General features: G+C 42.3%; 1 protein-coding gene across 31 annotated transcripts in view; it reads left to right on the top strand.

Annotated features, from left to right (window-relative positions):
• NRCAM (neuronal cell adhesion molecule) overlaps window positions 1-15178 on the top strand; it is a 291038-nt gene that overhangs the window by 207176 nt on the left and 68684 nt on the right. For 19 of the 31 annotated variants that reach the window (XR_005789490.1, XR_005789491.1, XM_040472965.1 and 16 more), the window contains 5 exons: window positions 3282-3482; window positions 5944-5961; window positions 8869-8974; window positions 11096-11292; window positions 12732-12854. Coding sequence is in view for 29 of the 31 variants with exons in the window: in XM_040472965.1 (XP_040328899.1) it covers window positions 3392-3482; window positions 5944-5961; window positions 8869-8974; window positions 11096-11292; window positions 12732-12854 (535 nt within the window). In the remaining 2 variants the exon portion in view is untranslated. Of the gene's footprint in view, window positions 1-3281; window positions 3483-5943; window positions 5962-8868; window positions 8975-11095; window positions 11293-12731; window positions 12855-15178 lie in introns of those variants that run through there. The other 12 variants (XM_040472980.1, XM_040472978.1, XM_040472976.1 and 9 more) reach the window with 3 other exon arrangements.

The following is a 15178-nucleotide window of genomic DNA, read 5'->3' as shown; positions in this document are numbered from 1 at the left end:
ACATACTCGTTAGCCTTGACTGAACATGATGCCTGCTACTTCCAAGTGCGGTTTCACTCGTTTTAATGTAATTGCATAAGCCTGGTAGAGTTGATTCACAGTTCTCGGGTAAGAGAGGATGACCGTCACCTTGCAAGGTAGGACCACAGGGCAGATGGGCTCCTAGCAGGGCAGGGCGTTGACATCAATACTGAGAGCACAGAAGCAGCGGTTTTTCTTTGTGAGACATGCCGAGCACATCACTCCTACGGAGAGGAAGCTCAATTTTCTGTAGCTGTGTTTGATTCTCACTTTGAGTGAGTGCTGGGGACCTAATGCTGTCCTTAGGCACGGAGTTTTTCACCTCTGATGGCATATGTAGGAGGAGTGAGTGATTTTCCATAGGCAGGAGTCTGAGGATGGGGAGGGCAGTGGCTTTGTCCTCTCCAAACAGAAGCTACACTGGACACAGTTGTTGCAGTTAACTTACTACTTCCGAAGAAACACTTCATCTAGCTTACGACCCCCTCTCATTGTGAGGATTTACTCATGTCTCTTCAAGTAAGTCCTTTCTCAGTTTCTCTTACAATTTTAATTTTTTTCTTTATGCAACACTGTGATTTTGCGGCAATATTTTATTCCCTACAGCGTCTGAAAAGGTAGAGTGGGTCGAAAGATACTTCCTTGTCTATGAAACTGCTTGGCGGTTTCCTCTCTTTGAAGGATGAAGAGTTAAGGCATGCAGGCAAAGTAAATAATAAGTTAAGAATTTAGAAATTGTAGGTGGTTGCTTAAGACCGTGTGAGCATTATAATTTATTAGTGCATCTTTTAGAAAGTGTTTTCGTTCCCCAGCACCTCTTCCAGAGAGTAAGGCACTTAAGTGAAATAAACTGACATAGAAAGCAGGAATACCTGCCATTGTTTCCTTGGATTCTGTGGTTTCCTCTCAATCTGTGTAGTTTGTAACATCCACTTGTTTTAGAGTCATTTGCGCCATTTATTTGTATTTTCCCTAAAGTTTATGTTGAAATTCAGAGTTAGTGTTCCACAGAAAAATCACGAGAGACCTAAGTAAATCTGATGAAATGATACAGATATGCTTTGCACACAGAGAAAGACTGCCTGGTGTATATTTTGGTTGGAAATAGTTGGAGGGGCTTCTCAATCTGCCTCTCGATGTTTGATGGGCGTGATTGTTCATGTATTGTAAATGGAAAGACAAATTTCTTGGCTCTGAAATGAAACCACATAATATGGATGTTTCATTCAGGAAACAGATTTATATACATATAATGTCTCTGTGTAGTATAGTAAGTTCTTCTTTTGGTATTTGGTTACCAAAAGGTGTCCCAGCTATGATTGTAATTGTGTTCAAATCAGAACTCAGTTGCTCGTAAAACACGTCATCCGGATTGTTTCATTTTTCTTTTATACATATAAACTGTATTCCATATATAGGCATGATAGGAGAACTAAGTTGACCATATAGACAAGGGTTTGGTTTTCATACCCAATAGTGTAAATATAAATATGGCCTTAGGTAGATGGCAGTCAGACTATCTGAATGCAACCTCATCCTCAAAGATCTGAAATCTCTATTTCTTTCCCCTTTCTCAAAACCTTTCTTTTTTTTTTCTACAAATACTCATTTACTCTGTACCATGTGCCAGGCACTGTGATGGGCTCTGGGGACACAATAGGGAACAGGAAAGGTGCAGTCCTTCCCTTTAGGAGACTTTTAGTTTAGTGGGGAAGATGGATATTAGAAAAAGACACACTTACACAGACAATGAAAATCGCACAAGTCATTCGGTAATTAAGCTGTGGGAGCTATCGTCGTCTGCAACAACAGCATCCCTCTACGTTCTCGAGAGAGCCATTGGTCACTTCCCTCTGTCGTCATTAATGAGAAGTCACGATTGAATCTGTCATTCCAGGAAGGAGTTGGCTGTGGGACAGAGGTCTATATTGTGTGTGTGCTCATGTTCTTCTGTGTGGGGCGAACACGTTCATGTGTGAGGCACACTATGTTGGGTGATGGGAGAGAGATACAGAAGTGGGAGAGGCACCACCTTTGCCTGAAGGAGTAGGGGAGAGAGCACGCGTATCAAAAAAGTCTATTTATCTTTGCATCTATCTGTATAATATACATCACGATTAAATGATTAAAACAAGGAATTTCAGGGGTGCCTGAGTGGCTCAGTCACTTAAGCGTCCGACTTCGGCTCAGGTCATGATCTCACAGTTCATGGGTTCAAGCCCTGCATCGGGCTCTGTGCTGACAGCTCAGAGCCTGGAGCCTGCTTGGGATTCTGTGTCTCCCTCTCTCTCTCTGCCCCATCCCCGCTCATACAATCTCTGTCTCTGAAAAATAAATAAACAGTTTTTTTAAAAAGGAATTTCAGGAATTCTTAGTGGGGGTGAAATGACTTCTAGTGTGGTTGATCAGCTAATGTTTCAATATTAGGTGATCTATACAGAAATAACTTGGACTTTGATAGGGAAATATGGTGGAGAGGGCATTCCAGGCAGAAGGAACACAGTGAACAAAGGCAAGAAGGTGGGAAAATTCAGGGCATGTTGCAGGACGGATCCAAGAAAGGGAAGCAGAAGCCGACTATCAAACAAAAAAAATAGCTCTATGCCAACAGGACAAGACGAGGTTGGCAGGATAAATTGAGACCAGATCGCTGAAGTTTTTCTATTTTCTGTTTAAGGATGTATTGAACTTTATTTGGTAGATCCCACTGTTGAGGGGGGTGACTGTGGTGAGAAAGGCCCGGAACTTGGAGCCTCGGGTGTGCCTGCCACCGTAGTCTCAGCGAGGGAAGGGGAAGGCCCTGACTGTTGGCTGTTCACCTGGTAAATGAGTGTTTGGGGTTTGAAGCAAATTTGCCACAGTGCCCTGGACTTTCCCAAAGATAATCTCTAGCATGGAGAAGCCATTAGGCCTTCCGCCTTCCCTCAGTTGCCAATCGATTTATACGCCCAGCTTTTTTTCCTATTAGGAATGACGTGGTAGGCCTCCGATATAAATGCAGATATTTTAAATGGGAAAACCGTAAGGATGGCCAAGTAGACAGATTTTACGTGACATCACTACAAATGCTTCTGACCTGATTTTAGCTGACGTATGAATAAATGATTATTCCAGCCTTGAGAGTTAAATATGTAAACGTTAGTTCCTTTTTGGAGTTCATGTATAATACAGAACTGATTTTCTGTGCTGCAGACTTCCTCTCGTTGCCTTCTTTTTTTTTTTTTTTAATACACCATAATTCTTATCCTACCCTTTTTCAGTTCCCCGCATGAACATTATTTAAACGTTGCGCGCAAATCTTCTGCGAAAGAAGAAAAGGAAATACAGTCTGTGGGTCTCAGCAGGAGTTCAGCTAACGCAGCTTAAAATAATGCCGAAAAAGAAGCGCTTACCTGCAGGCAGAGTGGCCCTGATTCTCTTCCTGTGCCAGATGATTAGTGCACTGGAAGTACCACTTGATCGTAAGTATTAACGTTTCAAAGCTGTTAGGCCTGGGAGTTAAAGCCTCCCCAGCATTTCCCATCACTGTGAGCCCTGTGAATGGAGAAGGTGTCTGTGTGATACTGAAAAGCTAATCAAAATTAATTTGGCTTTTACCTCCAAGCACCTGGTGTTTATAAAGAGTCTCACCATAGAAATGGCCATTGAACTGGTCAGACCATTGTCCCCTCCCTATCATTATCTTTCTTCCTCCTCCTCAGGTGCCTTTTGCATCACCCCCCGGGGGGGGGGGCCGGGATGGAAAAGGAGCGAATCGTGGGCTCCCCTGATCCAACAGGCGACTCTTGATCGAAGCAGTCCTGCAAGAAAACTCAATCACTTTAAAACGGCCATGGGGACGTCCCCACTTATCCCCTCCCCACTACTCCACCCTCTCCCGTCATGCGCTCAGGGTGCTCTGGAAAGATTGGGGGATGTTTTCTAAGCCAACCCCATGCTCCTCAGTATCCCCAAACTACCCATAATTCATTTCTCTCTCTTTTTTAATTTTTTAATTTTTATTTTATTTTTTGAGAGAGAGAGAGAGAGAGAGAGAGAGAGAGAGAGAGAGAATGAGTGGGGGAGGGACAGAAAGCAAGGGACACAGAATCCGAAGCAGGCTCCAGGCCCTGAGCTGTCAACACAGAGCCCAACGCAGAGCTCGAACCCTCGAACTGTGAGATCATGGCCTGAGCCGAAGTCGGACACTTAAGTGACTGAGCCACCCAGGTGCCCCAGTTCATTTCTCTTGATTCCAACAAGGCAAAAGTCCCTTTAAATAGGAGTCTGGATGTAGGACGTGTGTCTTATCTGCAGCCTAGAGAAAGATCTTTGGCTTAAAAGATGTGATCAAAGACCAAAAGGTAAATTTTAAGAAGAAAACAAGTCATCTGCAAAAACACAATTTAAAATGGGACAGCGGGGACTACTGTCTTAGCCTCCAGCCCCCCCCCCACCGCCCCTTCCTGATAGTAGAGTACATGCTGAGCTCTCCCTTTTCTGGGTGGCCTGGCAGTGAACAATAAAGATAATGCTGGATTCCAACCGGTCCCTTCTCTTGCAATGGAAGCAGAATTTCAAATGTGGACAATTACTGTACTTCAGATTCATCCTTTACTCTTGATCTGTGTGACCTCTTTAAATCCATCTGCTTCCTGAATAGGACATCTGCTTGGCAAGCTTTCCAAGGTGCAAGGAAGATAGCTCTTTCTTGGGGGCCGTTCCATTGTCGGGAATTTCATTTTTTTGCCAAAGGATGTTGCAGGTGCCAGTGGGAAGACATTAAGAAGGGACGTGGTCTGCCCCGCTCCCTGGAGACCTCCTTTGCCACGCATCTATGGTCTAAAGGACGATAAAATGCAACATCTCGTTATTTATTAAAGTATTATAAAGTATCATAAAGTATTCATTCATTGCCCTTCATTTCAGTTAAAAACAAAAACAAAAACAAAAACGTATGATTGGCTAAGGCCATTGGAGTTGGATTGCCTAAGTAAGCATTTGCCCTACCAGGAGAGAGACAAAAGCCCTTGAGAGAAATGGGCTTTTGTTCTCTCGTGTTAAATATATTCTCCCTTAATCTGACTGCCTAATCTAACCATCAGAGGGGAACAGTCACCTACGGCTAACTCAATTACCGCTGCTAATGGAGAAGAGGCATCACCATGATGAAAAGAAAGTCACGGACAATGCCGCTCCTGTATTAACCTTTACAAGTAGAAGTGACAGGCGGCACTGCAGAATCATTTGAATTGCATGCTAATGTAATTTCTTCCCTGCCCCTGTCCCCTGCACCCCTTCTGCATGAGCTGCTCCTTGATGTGGGTCCTAGCAGCCCTTGGGTGAGGAGGGATCCTGAAGCAGAAATAATGCTACCGGCTGAAAAGTTCCATTCCCGACCTGGAGACGAACCACAGAAATAGAAACAACTGAAAATCAGTGCTGCGTTTGGCACGGATGGAGCACTGTCACTGTAGTGCTGTCCCATTGTTAGGCATTATGACCACGTGCATAGTGGTGTCTGGGATAATAGGATCAGACGCGACGCAGTATGTGACAACTCAGATTAATTGCAGATTCCAGCTATTTTTCAAATTGAACATAATTACTTGTCCAGCACAACATGTATGGAATGGAATTAGCCATCCCCATTCCTAGAAGAATCCTTTTTTTTTTTTTTTTTTTCTTTTTGCCTACAGCATTCCTTTTGTTCTTCCACATGTTTATGCGGGATCGCTGCCACAGGAGGAAACAAAACCATTATTGGGAGTGTCTTCCTTTTACGACTCCACAACTGCCATTTTCACTGTACTGGTTTTTTAGGTCAAACCAAATAGACGAGATGCCCCTTTGGTCTCCAGGGTTCTAACGTTCTTATTACTAACATCTGGTTTTCTTTAATCCTGTTTGCCCACTCACCTGCTGATATTGATGGGGAAAAAGCAAAACTTCTTGAAGACTGTAAGTGTCTTTCTGTAATTACTAGGCAGTGTGAAAACTTGACCATGTCTTTGTTTTTGAATTAATGCTGTGAATTGAATGCACAACTTTATGATTTGTGACTAACGTCGTTTTAAGCATGTGCATTTACTATGGCTAAACATTGCATTTAAATACCAAGAAGCAAGTTTAATATTATCCCTGCATGAATTCTGAGGACTCAGGTATTTACTCTTTCTTTTGCCAATATTCTGCTCTACTAACTTCCAAGCTTTATTCACATCTGATGTAACTCAATGAGAAAATTCACAAAATTTAAAGGAAATTACTGTCTGGTTCTAAATGCCATTAAATGCTTGCTGGGCTTAAGGCTTGTCTTTTGATATCTTTCAGAAGGTGAGCACATATGCATAGGCTTCACCCAAGTCAGCAGCCATATGTACGCCTTGCCATACTTCTTCGGCCTGAGGACTGTATGGACTAGCGTTCCATCCACATTCCAGTGAATTTGAACATTGTTTTCAAGTGTGCAAACGACAAATAAGCAGTCCCCGCTCACATCGTCTCCGAGTGGCTTGCTCTAAGCAAAACTTCTGCTGTCTTGGGCAGTGAGTGGGGCAACATCTAGTATCTACCTAAAAAAGAGTTAAAGAAAAAAAGTTTTCAGGCATTTGAAAGATCCTTTGAGATTGGATTAACCAGGAAAACCATGTAAAATCACCTTTCCCCCTATCGCTTCGAAGCATTTGTTCGTTGCCAGGGGACCTACGCGCTGTTCTGAGGTGTGGGTAAGCAGTACACTCCTGGCAGGTCAGAAATGGCATTGAACGGGCTCTCCTGCAGACGTGTGAACACAAGTTCTGGGTCTGAAACCACCAGACAGACCTCTGTCACTTGCAGAAAAATACAAGGAATTGGACTGAGTCACCCCAACAGTCCCCCCATCGGCCACCTGGGTGTCCACCATTCAGGTGTGAAATTCCAGGCTTCTGTCTGTCATCCCAAACTCTATATTCCTGGAGCCTAAAAGATTACTCAAAGATGAAGCTTGTCCAAATAAAAATGATTGTGATCATAATTTACACCTAGCTAACGCTGAACCACTACAGTATTGGCAAAAGAACTTTACACACGTTCTTTAAGTTCATCCTCCTGGTGACCCTTGGAGGTAGACACCATAGATACCCCTTTTAAGCCCCATTTTCCCTCTAAGGAACTAAGGGCTTGCAGCAGTTAAGAAACTGGCTTGAAGTCTCAACAGCTGGTAAGAAGCAAACAGACTGGTTCTTAACCCCCAGACCAAAGTGCTAACCAGCACCGGGAACTGATAGGGCAGCAGGAGTGAGTGTTCCTTGTAAGGTGGCGGAGGTGAGGACGAGCAGCCGGCTGAGTGGGAGCAGGAGACAGGGGCGGCTCTTGCTAAATGGAGGAGGAAATGATAGTGCTGAGTATCCAGCATTTAGTAGGTGCGCAGTAAGAGAGGGCAGTCATGAGCTCTGCTTTTCATCTGTCCTTTGGTGTTATTTGGATATTTAGTCAGAGCCAGCATTGTCGTGTCTGTTGTGGTGGACAGCAGCAAGACCAGAGACAAAACAAGCGAACAGAGAGACATTTGCAGATGCATGGGACATTAGGCGCAGAAGTGGTAAAGTTAGCTCTGGCAACAATTAACCACGGTAAAGAAAGACAAGAGCAGAGGGCAATTACTAAGCTTCAGGAAGTGATCGGTTGGCAGGTGGAAGAGGTTTCACAAAGCACAGAGCATGGGCACGGAGGAAAGGGAAGAGCTGGAATATGAACAGCTGGAATGATCTAGGTGGCAGTGGGAGTGGGGCGGACTGTCCTGTAAGGTGTTTAGCAGCATCTCTGGCCTCTGCCCAACAGATTGCAGTACCACCTCCCCGCCCAGTGGTGACAACCACAATGGCCTCCAGAATGGCCCTGTGTCCCCCGAGGGGACCCTAGGTTGAAAACCACTGGTCTGTGTAAATGGCTTTCCCTGTCATCGTACAAGGCAGTGGCTCCTACGGGGAGAGTTTGGTTCTCTTCTCTGCCATGTGCCTTCCTAGTCAAGCCATTTTGTTGCCCTGAGCAATAAACGAGGTTGAAATAGATTATTTCCCCACTTCCTTCCTGTTCTTACATTCTGTGATTCTGATTTCACACGAAGGACGTGGTGATCTTACGAGTAACTTGAGCACTGGACGTGCAGATACCAGCTTCCTTCGGATTTAATTGTTCTGGGTCAGAACTCAGAATGTTCCTCATACGATTTGAAAATGAATGATAGGATAACCCTTTAAAGAGCAAAACGGAAATGCTGTCTCCTGTAACAGAGCACGTCCCAATTCCGCTGATCTTCTAAAGGAGACTGTTTTATCTTTGCTGCTGGTAGTCACCTACCACCTGCCTCTGATAAGACATGCCGACTCTCTGATTTAACCATTTTTAAATGGTAACTTCTCAAATTGATTTGTTCCCAATGTATATTAATTTACATTAGCACACTAATGAACTATAAGTCAGTTACTCTCTCCTAAGAAATGCCCGTTTACCTCCTAACTTAAATTTTACTGAGAAGCATTATTTGAGCCAAAAAAAAAATCAGAAGAATTTCTCATTGTTACATCAGAAAAGAAACTGTCTTAATATCAAGCTTGTCTTGGTGATTGTTTTTCCAAACTCTTAGTTGGGGAAAATGGGCTCTGTGAGTCCATATAAAGTCACCAAAAGGAAGTTGTGCCTTGACTTCAAAGTTTTAGGAGACGTTTTGCTGAAAATCTAATGAGGTTTGTGCTGCCACCGTAGAAATTGCTAAAAGCATTTGGAGCATATTTAGTGTGGGGTGGGTGACTTGGATATAGACAGAATGATTTTTACGATGATCTTAAATGATTTCTTTACATTATTCTTCTTTCTACAATTAAGTGGTACAGCCTCCAACCATTACTCAACAGTCTCCAAAAGATTACATTATTGACCCTCGAGAGAATATTGTGATCCAGTGTGAGGCCAAAGGGAAGCCTCCTCCAAGGTGGGTGTGATTTCTGCTCTGTTCCACAACTGGAAATAAGCATCGCTATTAATATTGAAGTTAATTTCAGGTCCTGCCTATCTCTGAAGTATCATGTGTAGGCTCATGGTTTTGTCTTTCTGATGAATAAAAGAGTGTTCTTCTTGGAAACCCACATAAATTGCATTTCTGTACTCACACCCTTCACAAAATGCTCAAAAAATGGTAGCAAGATGTGGAGAAAAGCCTTCTTCTAATGGCTCTCCTGCCCTTGTAACATGGACGCACCCATTTTTCTCTGGGCCTCATTTCTTCATCTGTAAAATAAGGAAGTTGAATTTAGTGACTTCAAAGATCTGTGCTTGCTCTGGAGAGGTCTATAAAATAGCCCTAAGTGGGTTTTCAGACTTGGCAGGGCTCAGCACTCCGGATTCTCCATATGGATCTTGGCATGAGCATTGCACAGCATTTTAGAGGTGGGAGAGACGTGAGAGGTTATCTGGTCCAACTGATAGATTTTATAGACGGGAAACTGATGCCTGGTAATGCTTGGCAACGTAGCCAAGGTCCCTCAGCTGATTAGCAAATACTGTCACTTCTGCAGTAACATATGGGAGTTTAGGAGAGTTGGGTTACTATTATTAAAATGTAATGTGGATTTTTAAGTAAGAAGGAAGTGAAAGTTTCTAGATTTTTCATTTCCTTAAATTTTTTTTCGATGCTTATGTTTTTTTGAGAGACAGAGCATGAGTGGGGGCGGGACAAAGAGAGAGGGAGACAGAATCCGAAGCAGGCTCCAGGCTCTGAGCTCTCAGCACAGAGCCCAACGTGGGGCTTGAACTCACGAACCGTGAGATCATGACCTGAACCGAAGTCAGACGCTTAACCGACTGAGCCACCCAGGTGCCCTCTAGAGCTTTCAATTCTGAGTCTATTGCCAGGCTTACCCAATTGTCACAGATTGGCGCCTGAGAAAAAGATTACCTGGTAAATACTTAAGTATGTCAAAAACATCCATCAGAGGTTTGCTTCAAAGCAGTCCGTTCTGCCATATTATTGGAAACCTCTGGCACTGAGCCCGAGTGTGATGTCATTTCATGGAGTTCCCCTTCCGTTTCACACTGACATAATACTTCCTGAGACTCCCTGTAAGGCAGGATTTCTCCCCCTCAGCACTACTATTTGGGGCCAGATAGTTTTTTGTTGTGGGGACAGGGCTGTTGGATCTTTAGCAGCATTCCTGGCCCCTGCCTCCTCCGTGCCCCCCCATCCCCTGCCACCTCCTGCCCCCAGATGTTGGGTCAACCCCTGACGCAAGGATAAGCGATGGGAAGAGAAATCTAAGTGGTCCAGGAAAACATAGTGAAGTTTCGAGATTCATGCCTTGGTATGAGCATGGCCACTTTGATGTATGACTAGTTATAAAGTATTTAATTACATGGGCGCGGTGACTTCTATAAGGCAGTCTTTTGTATAAAAAAAAACTGAAAAAGAAGAATTTCAATTGGCAATTTGGAATACTTCCTAAGAAATTTACAAAACCATCTCTAGAACTGAAAATTCTCAAAATGTATTTTTTATCGAGTTACCACTTTTGATAACCAACCTTGAAAACAGAACTGAACTCCTCCTACTTCGCCCCCCCGCCCCCAACTTACACTTTGCATTTCGGTAACTTGAAACTGCTCTGATCACTTTCAAATGCACACATGTATTAGTACTTGGGAAAGCCTTTCTTGTCACGTTGCAGCCCAGGGCAAAATTTTATAGACAGGTTATCAACTCTGTGAACAATGGAGTTTACAATAAAAATGCTAATAAAACTCTAAGAGAGCGTGCCCTGGAGACCTACTTTCTGTATTTTCTTTGAAAAATGACAGGCAATTTGTGTGATGATTTCCTTGAGACAGATTTCAGCTAGTTCCAGTGAAGACATGTACCTTAAAATGTATGGCCAGCACTTTTTTCTAAGTCACGATTCAGTGAAACATTTTAGGTACGGAGACTGTCGCTCTTTTCCTGAACATTACCATCTAATCACTATTTCTGGAAACCTACAGAACTGCTAGGAATTTGTTAAAGAGTAAGTAATCCTGTTTTTTCTTGACTGTTAACAAGCTTAATCCTTTATGTGTTGGGTAGCTTCTCCTGGACCCGAAATGGGACTCATTTTGACATAGATAAGGACCCTCTGGTCACCATGAAGCCCGGCTCAGGAACCCTCACAATCAACATCATGAGCGAAGGGAAAGCAGAGACCTACGAAGGGGTTTATCAATGTACTGCCAGGAACGAACGCGGAGCAGCAATTTCTAATAATATTGTTGTCCGTCCATCCAGTAAGTGGGACTTGTCCATCCAACAGGACACTATTTAAAAGGTGGCTCTGAGACTCAGCATCTGTCACGTCATCCAGATGCTGGCACAAGAAAGCAGTGCCATTGATTCTAATACTCTCACCTTGTTTTGTGTGAAAATTATCGCTCCTTTCCACTGTACCCTAAGTTCCTCAGCCCAGTGCTTTGCCAACCCAGGATGTCTTTTCGGCAAGTCCAGAATAAAAAAAAACACCAGTAGTAAGAAAAGCGTTTCTTTCCTGATAATTGTAAGTTTTAAATATATGAACTTTCTTCAAGGTTCTTATGATTGTTTGCTGTCACAATAAATTGATCAAATTATTGATTATCAATTTCCTGAATTGATCAAATTACTAATTTCTCACGTATCTTGTGTATGGACCAACTTCCGACAGCCAGATGGAAATAAATTCGTTATGAAATGGATAATGGGTAATTAACATTTTCGTGTCAAAGATTCCCTGGAAATAGAGTGGCCTCAAGCCTCGATATTCTTATGGCTCTTTTTACAGTAGTTACTACCCGTGGTGTCTCAACAACGTGTACTCAAACAGCACGTATTTAAAGAACAGTAACCACTTGCAATTATGGTCAGTTTAAAAACCGTTTTTATTCCCTGTGTTCATCATTGGAAAAAATTACAAATAACAAAAAAAGAAATTGAAAAATCACGCATGAATCCTTCCACTCAATCTAGTAACCACTACTCTTTCCATGTTTTCTAGGCAGATATGTATGTATGTGTTCCAAATGAGCTCATTCTGAAGTACTATTTTATAACCTATTCTGACTTACCTGCATATAATATATATTCTCATATCAATCTTATTATAAATAAGGATACTTAATATATAATATTGTATGATACTCACAGGTGTATATATACAATTATTTAACAAATCTTTTGACATTTGGTGTTCTCTAGTCTTTTTTTTTTTTTTCTTTTGAGAGAGTGAAAGAGAGTGGATGCACTGGGGAGGGGCAGAGGGTAAGAGAGAATCTCATGCACGCTCCGTGCTGAGCGTGGGCTCGATTCCATAACCCTGGGATCATGACCTGAGCCCAAATCAAGAGTCAGATGCTCAATCAACTGAGCCCCTCTGGGTACCCCTAGAGTTTTCCATTCTTTTGTGAAGAACACGCTTATAGCGAAATTATTATGTATCTTCTTAATGATTTATTGAATAATACAGATTTTTAAACATGGAATTGCTGAGTCTGCATTTATACTATTAATGGCAGTGAGTGAAAATCATCACATTTTGACTTTTAACATTGTATTTAAAAATTATTCCCTTGTTATCTTAATGCCTATAAATTCTGAGTTACTGTTTCCCCAAAGTTTATTTTGTCTTTCTTTCCAGTGCTCTTTTTATTTTTCAATGCAGAGATAACTTAGAAGTTATTATTTTATATCCTAGGGTCACCGTTGTGGACCAAAGAAAAACTTGAACCAATAACACTTCGAAATGGCCAGTCTCTGGTCCTTCCCTGCAGACCCCCACTTGGATTACCACCACCTATAATATTCTGGATGGATAATTGTAAGTTTAAAATGTTTTTAAGTTCATTTATTTATTTTGAGAGAGTGCGTGGGAGGGGCAGAAGAAGAGGGAGAGAATCCCAACCAGGCTCTACACTGTCAGTGTGGAGCCTGATGCGGGGCTCCAACTCATGAACCGTGAGATCATGACCTGAGCCAAAATCAAGAGTCAGACTCTCAACCAACTGAGCTACTCAGGCAACCCAGATAATTGTAAATTTTAAAAATATGAACTTTCTTCAAGGTTCTTGCTGTCACAATAAGTTGTTAGCTCTCGTGATTCATAAAACGTTTATAAAATGTTTCAGAGATGCTCAGAATAAATACTCATTGAAAGAAACAACATGTCATGTGCAACATGATTTTCTTGAGCACCTACTGTGAACCGGACATTGCTCTAAATAAACCAAATTCCCAGATTCCAAAGCAGACTCCAGGCTCTGTGAGCTGTCAGCACAGATCCTGACCAGGGCTCGAACCCACGAACCGCAAGATGACTACCTGAGCCAAAGTCAGAGGCTTAACCAACTGAGTCACCCAGATGCCCCTTCAAGTTTTTTTTTTTTTTTTATCACCAACAACAACTAATATTTATTGGGTATTTACTAAGTGCCAGTCCCTTTGCTGAGATCTTTATGTGAGTTATCTCACCAGTTTTTTACAACAACCCCATGAGGCATGTCTGCTATATTCTTTTACCTTTTATTTAAAAAAAAATTTTTATTGGCATGTAATAAACATACCATGTCCTGTTAGTTGCACGTGTACATTATAGTGATTTCATATTTTTATACATTATAAAATGATCCCCACGATAAGCCTAGTTACCATCCGTCACTGTACAGAGTTATTACAATATTACTGACTTATTCCCTGGGCTGCACATTACCTCCCATGACTTACTTATTACTGGAAGTTTGTACTTCTTAATGCCCTTCATCTATTTTGCCCACCTTACAACCCCTCCTTCTGGCAACCAACAGTTTGTTTCCTGTATCTGTTTTGTTTTTTAGATTCCACATATAAGCAGAATCATACGGTATTTGTCTGATTAATTTCGCTTAGCATAATACTCTCTGGGTCCATCCATATTGCCGCAAATGGCAAGATCTCATCGTTTTTAATGTTGAGTGGTATTCCACTGTGTGTGTGTGTGTGTGTGTGTGTATCTCACATATATGTATATATATGCCACACGTATATGTGTGTGTGTGTGTGTGTGTGTGTGTGTGTGTGTGTGTGTGTGTGTGTATACCACTTCTTCTCTAATCCATTCATCTGTCGATGGACACTTGGGCTGCTTCCATATGTTGGCTGTTGTAAATAATGCTGCAGTAACATGGGGGAGTACATATCTCTGATTTTCATTTTCTTTGGATAAGTACACAGAAGTGGAATTACTAGATTGTAGAGTAGCTCTGTGTTTAAGTTTTTGAGGAAATGACATACTATTTTCCGTATTGGCTGTGCCAGTTTACATTCCCGCTAGCAGTGCATGAAGGGTCCCTTTTCTCCACCTCCTCTCCAACACTCGTTTTTGTTTTTTTGATAATAGCCATTCTGACAGGTGTGAGGTAATTAAACCTGTGGTTTTCATTTACATTTCTCTGATGAGCATCTTCTCATCTTTTCACTTTTATTTTATTTTATTTTATTTTATTTTATTTTATTTTATTTTATTTTATTAAAGTTTATTCATTTGTTTTTGAGAGAGAGAGAGAGAGAGAACAAGCCAGGAAGGAGCAGAGAGAGGGAGAGAGAGAATCCCCAGCAGGCTCTGTGCTCTCAGCGCAGGACAGGGTGTGGGGCTTGATCTCACAAACTGTGAGATCATGACCTGAGCAGAAACCAAGAGTCGGACGCTTGACGACTGAGCCACCCAGGTGCCCCTCATCTTTCTACTTTTAGATGAGGAAACCGGGGCACAGAGAATGGAGTCATCCATTAGGCACTTGAATATATGTCTGCTCCATCCCTAACCTTGAGGGAGTTTTTTTTTTTTTTTTTTTTTTTTTTTTTTTTTGCTGCCTCTCCTGCCCTCCCAAACCTCCTGTGCTAATAGTTTCTTAAAGGGACACGTGGTTCTGCTTGGTGATAGGGAAGCCAAGGTTTAGGATGTGAGGGGCCTGTAAGAGAGCCAGGTGTAGAGACCAGGAGCCCCCCAGGGAAACCTGGAGGAGAAACCAGCCAAGCAGATAGATGAGAAGGAGAAGTCACCGAGGTAAGAAGATAGAGCTGGGTCCTCGGGATAAAGGGAAGCCAAGTGTCGAGAAGTCAGAACAATCAACCGTTTCAAAAGATCAGATAACTTCTGATCCGACTGAA

This window comes from Herpailurus yagouaroundi, unplaced genomic scaffold (assembly GCF_014898765.1).
Source record: "Herpailurus yagouaroundi ecotype Mexico unplaced genomic scaffold, PumYag 100, whole genome shotgun sequence".
Classification (NCBI taxonomy): Eukaryota; Metazoa; Chordata; class Mammalia; order Carnivora; family Felidae; genus Herpailurus; species Herpailurus yagouaroundi.
The sequence above is the reverse complement of the archived record's forward strand: the minus strand, read 5'-3'. Positions and strand labels throughout refer to the sequence as shown.